Source organism: Pinus tabuliformis, chromosome 2_1, assembly GCF_031772625.1.
Source record: "Pinus tabuliformis cultivar Carrire ecotype Pingquan chromosome 2_1, CPIR1, whole genome shotgun sequence".
NCBI classification, from domain to species: Eukaryota; Viridiplantae; Streptophyta; class Pinopsida; order Pinales; family Pinaceae; genus Pinus; species Pinus tabuliformis.
Window position 1 is genome coordinate 568,423,525 of NC_142299.1, and position 14,004 is coordinate 568,437,528.

The 14,004-nt window shown below is 31.4% G+C and overlaps 1 protein-coding gene across 1 annotated transcript; it reads left to right on the forward strand.

The window, feature by feature from the left end:
• Nucleotides 1–469: 469 nt before the first annotated feature.
• Nucleotides 470–2,664, forward strand: LOC149201702 (uncharacterized). The gene is made up of 4 exons (XM_089402990.1): nucleotides 470–825; nucleotides 1,077–1,180; nucleotides 1,962–2,080; nucleotides 2,286–2,664. Exons 1-4 carry the CDS (start codon nucleotides 576–578, stop codon nucleotides 2,374–2,376), a joined length of 564 nt encoding a protein of 187 aa, XP_089259116.1. The 5' UTR covers nucleotides 470–575; the 3' UTR covers nucleotides 2,377–2,664.
• Nucleotides 2,665–14,004: the final 11,340 nt, after the last annotated feature.

Consider the following 14,004-nt stretch of genomic DNA (forward strand, 5'->3'; position numbering starts at 1 on the left):
TTGAATCCAAGACTTCATGTTCGATGAGATTTCATTTCCACTTCCATTACCAATTGAGCTATCCCAAACAAATTTCATTTATGTTTTAAAACACAAGTAAAATAATTCACTACTTTCAACTAATTTAAATCTACTTCTAAACAAAAATAAACATATACAACATTTAATCAAAATACCTCACCTTCAATTTTTTTTCCTCTCAGTGACTGCTGTCTGCTCTTTTGTTATTCCAATCTGTTATTCCTTCCCTCTCTAATTTCAATATAAACTTTTATTGCAATCTCTGAATCGACCAGTCTCATCAAAATTGCAAAATAAAGAAATCATGGAGCTTACTTGCCCAGAAGATGAGGTGTTTTAAGTTAGATCCACACAAGGCGGCGGCAAATATACCACCGTGTAGCCGCCAACTCCACCCTAGTTTCAAAAGCAAAACTATGGATACCCTAGTTTCAAAAGCAAAAATGCGTAGAAGACAAGAAACCCACGGTAGATTCGGAAACTTCTTGCATTGGAAGGCACCCGAACACACTTGTTTTTCTATTTCTTTCTGCTTGTAACTCACCATCCTCTCCATGGAGTGCATAAAGCAAAACAATTCAGTGGGTGTGGAGATAGGTGTAACCAGAGACAAACACTTGTGCACTGAGTCCATGGGGGAGCAGAAGAAATCAGGCAGGCTCATATTGGTGGCCATTGACGAGAGCGAGGAGGGCATCAATGCTCTCCAGTGGGCTGTTAACAACTTGCTTACATCGCAGGATAGAGTCATTCTCATTCATGCTCAGCGCAATCCAGCTTCCCCTCTTGCAACAGCAAGCCCAGGTCAGTCTCTTCAAACATTTTTGATCCAGCTGTAATGGAGATTGGTGGGTTGTATATTCACTGTAAATTAATGCAAGCTTTTGGGTTTATTGATTGAAAGAATTTTACTCTGTTAGCCACATAAAGCAGTAGAATCAGCTTGTTGTGTAGATTCATCTCAGAGCTGTTCATGGCATTTCATCTTGAATTGCCTTACTCTGTTTTGGGTTTGTTCTAGAGGCCCTGTTCTGATTGCAGTTTGGTTTGAGCAGTTTTCATGGTTCCAGTAGACGTGCTCAAGATGTTGGAAAAGGATGTGAAGAAGTCTACCGAGAAGATTTTCGCCAGAGCAACGGACATATGCAAAGCCAAAAATGTAAGGTCTACATTGGAATGAAAGGAGTTGGTGTGAACCAGATTGCAGGGTTGCTTCAAAATGAATATAAATCTAATATAGTTGTATTGATGTTCAATTGAATGGTAATATTGCAAAATCCTTTTTCCTTTAATCATTGGCTGACTGTATAGTATCCCTCCCAACCAGACTTTAATTGTAAATTGCACAGGGAAAAGCAAGGTGCCCTAGAACTCGATCTTGGGGGGGAATCCATCAATACTGTGTTTGTGTTATAACAGTGTATTGAATCTAAATGGTGGAGTGGTTTATATGACATAGCATTCTGAAAGACCTATCTATATTGAAGGCTAACATACATGGAGTTTATTTTTGAATCTTCTTTTTTTCTAACTCAAAATCAAAACCCATCCTTCAACAAGAAACTGGTTCACATTAAACTTATGGTTAGTTTCATAATTTATTGATGCAGTTATCTTCAAGCAGGTTCTATCTATTAAGGTCTTTTAGTATTGCAAATTTTAAGACAAAGGTCTTTCAATAGATCAGCTCCATGTTATTAGGATTGCAAAATTGAATTGAAAGGCCCATTGCCATCACTCGATCGGTCATGATATTCATCCTATCATGTAAATTCTGAGATAGTAGTACACACTTGTTATGAAAATATCACACTTCAATTCCAAGATCACAGCACAGTCTTTCACTGGTCACACCAGTGGCTTTTTGCAGCTTTTCTGTCTTCTTTTCTTCTGTGGTTTCATGATAGAAAAACTTGAGATATTTTTTGCCACTGTCCCAGGTGAATCCAGAGATGGAAGCTCGAATTGGAGATGCCAAGGAGGTCATATGCAAAGCAGCCAAAAAGTATAATCCTGACCTGTTGGTTGTAGGTAGTCATGGATCTGGGGTTCTTAAGAGGTATTGTTGAAGGAATTCCCCCCTGTTTGCAACTCTAAGAAGTGCATATGCAAAACAAAACAAGCAATGCTATAGCTATGCTTGGTTTGGAATGATTCATGTCATTATTGATCCAGAATACTGTCAATTCTCTTTTCAGGTTTCTATTGGGTTTTTATTTTTTAATACAACACTTGTTTTAAGCAAAGGATATTGGATTCTGCAGGGTCTTCCTTGGCAGTTTAAGTGACTATTGTGTCACCCATCTACAGTGCCCTGTTGTTGTCGTAAGGCCCCAGAAGAACAAGGGTCGTTGATTTTCAGTAGCCTCATGCCATGTCTGTGCTCTGAATCATCTTATGCTGGTTGGCCTTAATGCAAATACTACATCTACATCTAAAGGCAATGCTACATGGAAACACAGACTAGTAAATCTCAATAGTCACTCGTCTGTTGGAAATTTCCATTAGTTTTTTTAAACAGTCAAAATATGCTCTGGTTTATGTACAGTTCTGTCATGTGACTAGAATATAAAATGGCTGCAACTAGAAGAATGGAATGCCCTTCATGGAATATATATTACCCTTGTATGATTTGATATTTCATTTGAATGATCTTCGTTTGCATCCTACTGTGTTGGTTTATATAAAATTCTCACTGACATTCTATGAACTGGGATTGGGATTATCTAGGTACTGTCAATTCACACAAGTCGGGAGATTAAGCAAGATTTATATGTCATGAAATTTTGAAGAACATTATCTCTATTTTTGGTATGATAAGTTGAGTTTGGATGTGAACAATTATGACAAACAGTTTAGGTATTTCTGATGATGAGTGGAAAGTTCACAAGAAAGGTAATTTGTTTCAATCAAGATACACAATTTCTCCGGGACAAGAAAGAGGAAAAAAAAACAAAGACAACATGAATTCTAACTATGCACACTCAAATTATTCAATCAGACAAGAAAGAGGAAAAGAAAAACAAAGACAACATGAATTCTAACTATGCACACTCAAATTATTCAATTATTTCATACACAATTAGCTGAAGTCATAGGGTATCAAATTAATTCCGACACTTCAGATTTTCAGAGAAATGTTGATGTTAATTTTTCTGACAGGCATTCTATGTTAATCTTTGTTTCAACCATTTAAAGAAGTCATAGGATATCAAATTAACTCCCACACTTAAGCTTTTCAGGGAAATGTTGATGTTAATTTTTCTGACCGGTATTCTATGTTAATCTTTGTTTCAACCATTTAAACATTTCGAAACGAATTTGAGTTATATAACTTGGGAAAGAGCTAACCAGCCATATATTGGGTATTTAATGTCCTCAGAGCAGCACGCGACTTGACGCAATAACACGAAAGCGAGCAAATTCGACATTAAATAATATTTGCTCGCTCCCGTGTTATCGGACTAAGTGACGTGCTGCTCTAAGGGCATTAAATACCCAATATATGGCTGGTTAGCTCCAGCCGAAACTTGTTCTGAGCACTGTCTCAAAAAAATTAATAATTAAAAAAAAAAATGCTTTGAGTGTTGGACATTAGATAAATCAACGTTTTTCGTGTGTTTGGCGACATGGACTAACTGTTTTTCGTGGATTTTTATCTCTGGCAATGTGATCGTTGACTAACACCTGTGGGTTATGGTCTAACGACAATCGTGATTCCTAACAAGTGGTATCATAGTGTAGGTCATGAGTTCAATACACCCCTGGCTCTGGTTGGGGGAGATTGTTAGAGATTGGATAAACCAACGCTCCCATATATTTTGTGACATGGACTAACCCAACACTCCCATGTATTTTGCGACATGGACTAACAACCTCTTCTGGTAATGAGATCATTAACTAACACTGCCTCTGGGGAATCCTTATCTCTGGACACCTACAAATTTGATCTGTGATTCCCAACATTAAAATGGAAAATCTCAAGGTTGTCATCGCTAGAAGGCCGTGGACATCATACTTGGTCACTTAGTGTAACTCATTTTATCAGTTTTATTATATAGATTATGCAAAGAGGTTGGGAAATTCGTTGGAATTTGGTGAATCAAATTTTCTACAAAGGGTAATAATTTTAAATTGTTTAAATGTTTTTTTTTTAAGTTTTTAAATTTTAAACTAGGAGGAATCATATTCTTAAAACTTTCATTTGTTAAGTTTTAAATATATTCAAAACTTGTAGCAAGTTTATTCTTAAAACTTTGATTTATGGAATTATGATGAGAATGCTAATTTTTATCTGTAAAATTTAAAGTGAATGATTTTGGAGAAATTTTATTCCACGCTATCCATTCAAATGTCTCTGGTAACAGGATCTTTCAAAAAATACAAAACATCCCTTTTCAAATGAAGGTTTAGTTTTCCAATATGTTTTAAATTCAATAATCATCTGCCAAAATGTCGTCATTTGGTAAGAGGATCTTAAAAAAACAAAGCAGCCCTTTTTAAATATGTTTCAAGTATGTTAAATTAAATAATTAACCACTTTTAACTTTAGTTGTATCAAATATTCATAAAGATTTTTTGAGAAGCAGCAATGATTATGCATGAATTCAACCATGGCCATTGGAAGCTTCTATGATGCAATATTTTATTAATAATTTAAACTAATTTTAAATTAATAACTTTTTATTTATCGTGGTTTCAATTAATATTATTTTGTTTATATTATTATTTATATATAAATAAAAGATATATAAATTTTTTGAATTATATTTTATTCAATTATTGTAGTGTGTTAAACGAAGTATTAGATTAATAATAATAATAATAATAAAATAAAAAATAAATTTAATTAAAAAATAATAAATAAATAAATTAAAAAAATCATAATATATATTATATTAAATGCATTTAAATAATAATATTTTAGGTTTGTAATCATAATAGTTTAAAACATATAATTAATAAATATATAGAAAGACAATAAATTTAATTAATAAATAAATAATTAAAAATAAAAATGTTTTTACATATGAAAATGTGAAATATATAAATAATGTAAATAGTGATTATAAATTAAAATCTATTTTATTATAGAAATTAAAATAATAATTCATATTTAATTATTATATTTCAAAAATGTATATTTAAAATTAATTAATAAATATATAAAATTTGAATAATTACATTAATTTTTTTTTTCATATATATGAAATTTATATAAATATAAATAATATTTTTAAGAACCAGTATAGTTTTATCCTAATTTATAATTTATTAAATGTTAATTATTTGTAAATAAATTTAATTAATTAAAATTATAAATAATAAAAATTAAAATACAATAAAAAAATAAAATAAATAGTTAAAAATACTATTATCATAAAAATGTTATTATATTTTTACTTTATTTAATATTTTAAACATAATTTCTTTATATATAAAAAACAATGCAAGTTGATTATTTAAAGTTGGACATAATTTTACTTTAGTTTCTCATGCTTAATTTCTTAAATATAAAATGCAAGTTGATGCAATAAAGTGAGCCATAGTTTTACTTTATCTTGTCATGTTTTATTTGTTAAATATATTTCATTAACGAAGTGTAAAAATATATTGTAATATAAAATGCTAGTCTACATTAAATTAAAGGAGGAATCTTTGAATTGTGTATTACATTGAGTGTGATGTAACATGGAGTGAGAAGACTGTCACATTGAGTGATATTTAATCATTTGATGGGATATGGGTAGAAGAAAAAGTATGTTGATCATTTGAGAGGATATGAGTAAAGGATAAGGTTCGTTAAATGTTTTGTTTATTATTTTTATTTGCATTAAAAATTCATGAAATATGACGGTCGTAAGGTCAACGTTGAGTATTCTAGTGGTAGTGGTAGATTTCATTATTTCAATCTTAAAATTAGATATGGGAAGAAAATAAAGCCCTTTAGCATTTAAGGGAGAATGGAAATAAAATAGTCCACATCATAATTTTTTTTATATGTTATTTTAAATTATTTTATAAATATTGATAAATATAATGGAACGTTTATAATAATCGTTATGATATAAAATTGTTAATAAAATCTAATTTAAGTGATTAGGAAGAATGAGTATTATTATTTTTATAATATTAAAAATTTCAATTTTTTTTTCAATAGAATGGGTATTTGGTATTAGAGAGAAATTGTTTGGTTTGAAGGTTGGAATTTTTTATATAAATATTTAGATGTTATTTCTTTTATTCCTATACAAATTATAACAACGTTTTTCTGTCTAGCCTTTTTACTACATTGAGAAATTTTATTTCTACTATATTTATATATCCTCCAAAAGATACTACCAAAAATTATATATTTGTAATACATTTAGTTACTTAGATTTGGGGTGAGGTTGTCTCCTACTTCCTTCTGCTCTGCTGGACGCTCCTAGTTCTCTGTTGGGTTGCCCGTTGTATCCATTGCTATTTCTCTTTCTTCTCGTAGGTGTCATGCTAGAGGATGCTCAGGAAGATCCCTTGTTGTCAATTTTATAGAGGTCTCCACCATGGCCATGAGAATTTCCAATTTAAATTGCACCATATCCTAAGCACTTGAAGTTTATAAATTTTGGTTTCTATCACTGTCAGTCTTTCCGAACTGACCTCCCCCTAAATTCTAAGCTCCTCTCTCATAACCATACTCTGTTGATTGCACTCCCTTATCATCCTACCGAGTCTATTCATAATGAATATAAGATCGCTCCTCCTTAATTGCCATTCCAGTACTGCCTGCTTGTAAAAACAAAACAAAAGTGTCAGTGCCTTAAAGGCATGGCCTTGCTGCAAGGTGTCCAACCTTCCTTGGCGTGCTGGAATTTCTTTAATTATTAATTCTTCCATGATCATGGTATGGGATGAATGCTCCTAGTCTCGCCATTGATCAACAAGTGGCCTTGGGGCAACGTTGCTCCCAAGTTCTCCATTTCATATGCGTTTGTATTGTGTGCCCTTAATACGTGGAATAACTCCACTTCTTCAAACATCTCCAACTGTTGGTTAATTCGGCATTACATTGAGTCTCTAGGTGCATCCTTGTCATTCTTTGCCTTGTGCAATTATTGTATAACCAAGAGAGAGTCTCCAATGACAATCAATCTTTTGATTTCTCTTTTCCCTAGCCAATCTCAGTCCTTGGTATAGGCTCGATACTCAGTTGCATTGTTTGTGGATTGCCCTAGCCCCCATGCATACTTTATTTCTTCTTTTTTCTCAGGGTCCAAAAGCAACCCTCCCCCTCCTACCCCCTAAAATTTCCAAAATTTACTTTTGTCATTACAATTAAAATTATTATATTAATGGCTTTTTTTTCCATACTTTATTCATCTAATATTTATTTAATGATATTGTTTTTAAATGGTCATATTTAACTTAATATTAATATGATTAAACAATTATTATGTTGTGTAATTTAATGGTTAAGAACATATGCGTTCTCATAAAAGATTATAAATTTAAATTTAGAGGGGAGTTAGAGTATGTGCGCCTCTATATACTTAAATCGTTGTGTAGAAGTAGGTTCTTTATCCAACAAAAAAGTCTCTTACACCAATTTGATGTTTGATTTAGAGTAACCTTAACTATTGTTACTACTACTAATAATGATGATAAATTTAATAAAGTAATTTAAATAATTATACAAAACATGTTGCATCCATTAACTATATTATCATTATTTAACATTTTTTTAATTATAATAAAAGTTGTGATCATATAACAACTTTTTTATTTATTAATAGAAACTAAATAACATATTTTATATATATATATATATATATATAATTAAAAAAAATATATTATTACATCATATTTTAATATAAAAAATTGAATTCAAAATGATATAACATTATTATTATAGTGTGTAATTTAATGGTTAAGAACATGTGCCTTTTCATAAAAGGGGGTTAGAGTATGTGCACCTTTATATGCTTAAATCTTTGTGTAAAAGTAAGTTCCTTATCCAACAACAAGAAAGTCTTATACACCAATTTGATGTTTGATTTAGAGTAATCTTAACTATTACTACTAATTAATAAAATAATTTAAATAATTATACAAAACATGATGCATCCGGTTAACTATATTATCATTATTTACCTTTTTTTAATTATAATAAAAATTCTAATCCTATAACAATTTTGTTTATATTAATGGAGACTTTTTATATATATATATTATTTAACGTTTTTTAATTATAATAAAAGTTCTAATCATATAACAATTTTGTTTATATTAATGGAATATATATATATATATATTATTACAACATATTTTAATATAAAAATTTGAATTCAAAATTGTATTTTTATAATGGTATATATATATATATAATTATTATATTATTTAAGGTTTTTTTAGTTATAATAAAAGTTCTAATCATATAACAATTTTGTTTATATTAATGGAATATATATATATATATATATATATATATTAATTATTACAACATATTTTAATATAAAAATTTGAATTCAAAATTGTATTTTTAAAAAGTAGACTTTTGTGATCTATATTGATCTTTAAAATTATACTTTCAATTAATCACATCATAATTATTTGTTGGTTAACTTTTGGAACTTTCTAATGAGATTCATTATCTTAATCTTGATGATGAAGCTCATTAAAGAATTCAAACCGTTGACCAACAAATAATTATGATGTGATTAATCCAAAAATATAATTTTAAAGATTATATTTTTAATTAAAAAAATAAAATTTAAAATTATGTATATAGAATTTCTAGAAATATGTTTACATCATATTCTAAAGCTTATCTATATTTGATAGAAATGTATATATATATATATATATATATTATTTAACGTTTTTTAATTATAATAAAAGTTCTAATCATATAACAATTTTGTTTATATTAATGGAATATATATATATATATATATATATATATATATATATATATATTATTACAACATATTTTAATATAAAAATTTGAATTCAAAATTGTATTTTTAAAAAGTAGACTTTTGTGATCTATATTGATCTTTAAAATTATACTTTCAATTAATCACATCATAATTATTTGTTGGTTAACTTTTGGAACTTTCTAATGAGATTCATTATCTTAATCTTGATGATGAAGCTCATTAAAGAATTCAAACCGTTGACCAACAAATAATTATGATGTGATTAATCCAAAAATATAATTTTAAAGATTATATTTTTAATTAAAAAAATAAAATTTAAAATTATGTATATAGAATTTCTAGAAATATGTTTACATCATATTCTAAAGCTTATTTATATTTGATAGAAATGTTTTTGGAAAAAATCACATCAGAAGAATTTCGTCCATTTCGAATCAACTAGTGTGGTTCATCGTCAGGACAAGTTGAATAATCAGATCATGGCTTCATGTTAAAAAGGGATAGCAGAACTTCAAACGGCTAGGTTTGACCGGAAAAACGACTATATTAGACCACGTTGGACAAACGACTATAATCTACCAAGAAACGGCTAGATTTGACTAGACAAATTATTTAGTTAAAATAATATTATTAGAATAGTTAATAATATTATTTTAACTAAATAATTTGTCTAGATTTGACTAGACAAATTATTTAGTTAAAATAATATTATTAGAATAGTCAATATATGTATTTTTAATATTAATATATTTTTAAAGCGATAATCATTAAAATTAATTATGAATATTTTTGGATGGTTAAGTAAAAAGTTAACCAAATTTGTTTTAAAATAATCAAAATGGGGACTATAGTAACCTATATTAAAAGATATAGGGATAATAACAATTAGTAAAGTTAAGTAATTTAATAATATTAAATAGTAATCAAAGTTTGGGTAATAATTTTTTTATTAATTAAGCTATCTAAAGGGAACTTAAACTTATTATTAAATTAAAATCATTATCTTATCAAAGCTAACATTAACCCATTTAGTTAGTCATAACAAGGACAATCTCCTAAAAAAAACAAGAGGAGGATCTCTAGAGAGGACCGTACAACCTCAAATAAGAATTAAAGAGAAAGAAAGAAAATGGGTTAAAATAAAAATAAAAATTTATGATTGAATTAGAACAAGTCAATAATAGGGGGGGGGGGGGTGCGGGTCGGGGGGGAGGGGAAGGAATGGGAAGAAAAGACTAGGAAGAGAGGGCAGGGACCCAACAACTACTGATTTTCCAACCGTCATCTCTATTGAGATTTCTTGGCCTTTTTTCAATCTCAATGGCTTCCCTAAATTTTCGGTGATGAAACTGTGCAACCTTAGCAATGACCTGGGCTTCTTCAATACAAACATGATGTTTAGTCTTCTCAGCATGCTCTGCTAGTGCGGAAGACTTGGTTCTCCCATGTTTTAGGTCTGTTGCGTGCTCATTAATCCTTTGATTAATAGAGCGTCCAGTGTCACCAATGTAGGGGGTCCCACAAGAACAAGGAATAATATAGACACCCTTCATTTCCTTAGGGTTGATAGGATCCTTCACAGAACAGAGGGAATTACGGATAGTGTCAAGGAGTCTAAAGGTCGAGGGAACATTATGCTTTCTAAAAATCCTAGCAATCTTATCAGTGGTCCCCTGGATATAAGGAGGATGGACACCTATTGGCCAAATTAGCAAGACCTAACCGCAAAGACCTCGAAGAGATTTGACCTCATAACCTCCTGATAAATTTGGTACTTAAGAACATACTAAGGCTTTTATTTTATCCATTTTCATTCTATCAAATCCAGCACAATTTATCATTTTTCATTACTTCACATTACTTCACAGATATACTACTTTTAATTTATTAAATTATAATTTTTTAATATTAATATTTATTTTATTTTATATTTTTTATAATATAATAATAATATTTTAAAAATATAAATTATTTTAAAATAATATAAATTTAAAATCAATAAATTAAAAATACTTTCTAAAAAGATGTGCTATTAGTGAAATTTAAAATGCTCTCTGTATTATTGAATTTATGTGGAACAATAATTTTGATTAATTATAATATTTTTATTTATTTATAATTAGAGTGAGAATAATTTATATTAAAATCGATGTTGGGAAATTATAAAATTTACCAGAAAATATATTTTTATTTATATAGTTTTGTTGATTGCTTTGCTATATGTTTTTTATAAATTATCCAAATTATAACTTCATATAATTTTTAGAAAAGAGAGGCCTGTAAGTATAGTCTTTACAAACCTGACCCCCAAGTCATAAGATTTATATTCCATTTACTATTTAATCAGAAATGAAAATGAAAATTTTTCTATTCTTTCAAAGTACCAAGAACTTTGCCAAGTCAAATTACTTCTTTGTTGATTTCTATAAGAAATTTTTGAAACACAGGGTCTTGACAGCACCAGGTGCTCTAATTGATTTCACAAGGGGCTTCTCCTCTCAAAATTGCCAGGTAACACGATAATATTGTAACACCCTCATCCCACATCTACCCAAGTAACCAACCAACCAGGGTAAATATGCGATGAGAGGCCACTATAATGGGATTCAACCTCCTAGGTGACCTTAAGGAAGTGGAATCGACAGAAACACACCACACAAACCTTCCACATCAACAATAGAACTCCCAGGAGCCATCCCAACCACTCAGGTAACCAACCCTTGAGACCAATTGAAGTTTTAGACCATTAAACCCCTAGATGCTCCCTTGATATGGACAAGCATGCATCCAGGAGGCTTTGGACGCTCCCATAACATGGGTATGCATGCATCTAGGGACTTTTCTGCCAAGTGTTGTGCCTGCGTCCCTGGGATTTGAGCCACTTTTTCAGGCCCAGAGCCCAAATCTCTGCCCAAAACTCAATGACATCTTCAAGGATGAAATACAACAACAAAAAAATGATACACATATAATTACTTAAACAAGGACTTGACTAGACCCCTACTAGCCATGATAGACATTTCGTCAAACATGTCACAAATATGTAATCTACATGTTTAAACTACAGATCTGAGCATAGGTGTCTCATACTTATTTGAGAATCGCTAAGAAGCATTGATGCCTCAACACATTAGCTACCATTTCATCTATTAGGCCATAAATACATTGTTCATTCATTTACAAGTAAAAACATGGTGAGAGCCATACATAGCCACTATCATAATACATGCTCATAACCAGCATAATAACAATAAAAATACCAAGGGAACAACAACCATATAATCCACATGTAAACCAGTATAATACTCATGAAACAACAAGGAGAAATAACCTCATATTAATGATGCAAAGGCCAACCAGGTTCGGGACTTCCACGAACCACCTGACCATAGACATGACTGAGCTAAATCTCTCTTCAGCTAGTCACCTCCGTGCCATATTCCAAGCATGAATATGGGATCGGGCTTCTAAAGGCCAAACCACCTCAACCCCTCAAATAATGATTCCACCTCACGGTCGGACATCACAAACCATCACCAAATTGGTCTCTACCCAATCCTTCCAAGGCTCCAGAGCGTTTGTTCCAACCAAGACTTCCAAGACCAGTAACTCAACCTTCCGGAGCGTTTGTCCAACCAGGGCTTCCAAGACTAGTAACTCAACTGACCAAGGGCTTCCAGAGTGTTTTTCCAACCAAGGCTTCCAGGACTAGTAACTCAACCCAAGCTGTTACAGGGCTTCTAGAGTGTTTGTCCAACTAGGGCTTCCAAGAACTAATAACTCAACCCAAGCTAAAGGAAACATGAGAACCAACAAGAAAAACAAAGAAATAAATCCACAACACCATGGCTATCCAAGAAATGGTAAGGCTAAGCAAATCCGCTGTCAATCTAGGCAATCCTCCATGCTAGTGACAAATCATGACCAAGAAACCACATGCATATGTAATGCATGCAAAAACTAGTGAGGAAAACATACATGCAACTCAGTACCTGCAAGCAAAACCCGTTATAGTTGTTGATCCCAATGTCCTCTTGCGCTTTCCTGCTCTTCCTTTGTCTTCTTGCTCCAAATTCCAAGTATGCCACACTCCTCCAAGAGTGCTCCAAGAAAGTCTAAGTGTCCAAGAGTATGAGAGAGAGAGAGAGAATAGATGAGAGCTCCACCAAAACCTATCAAAATCCTTCCAACTGATACTCATAAGCCTTTTTATTAATGAGACCTCTATTTTCTTCAATTTCCATTATTTTTCTTCAATTTCCTCCTCACATGCAATCTATGACCTCTCACCTTCCTTTTCTCCTAATTTCCTTTATTTTCATAAATAAAATGCCAATAAATGCCTCATGCCTTTCTAAAGCCTTTGCCACTGCCTTTGCCAATTTCCTTAGCCATAATAACCGAAATAAACACCCACTAGGATGTTTTTCCCACCAATCAGCTTGGAATACGTGTCCCATGACGGTGGGCTTATATTTTTTATTTACATGAATTTTTAACCAAGGCTGTTATAGAACCCCCTCCTTAGGGGAACACCGTCTTCGGTGTTCAATGACACTTATAACCAGCAAGACCGCTGAAAACAAAACATACTGCTCAACCAACAAATAAAATGATACGATGCCTACATCCACAACAAGGGAATCCAGAGGCTCACACCTCCACCCTTAAAGTAATTCTAGGATTCACCTCCTACCCAGGAAGTCCAGAATCCACTGCAAGGTCAAATATGCATCCAATGTCCAACATTATAATCCTACGCCACTTGTCCTCTCAGTGAACAATTACCGACTCATTGTTGCAGGGCACATTCCCAATGTGAATTTGATTCCATCTAGCAATTCTAATGACCAAAAATAATATATCCTCAACCTTCCCTTCTTTGCTACACAGTCCCTTAGGAAATCCAGTCACCCCCTTCCGTGCAATCACACACCTTCCAAGTTCCGTTGGCACCCCCATCCCGGACAATCCATCCCTTAACAAGGTTTCCTTGCATCGGAAGGTCCAAAAACAAAGGCATGTCCCTACTTTAAAACCATCATACCGGTCATAACAAGCT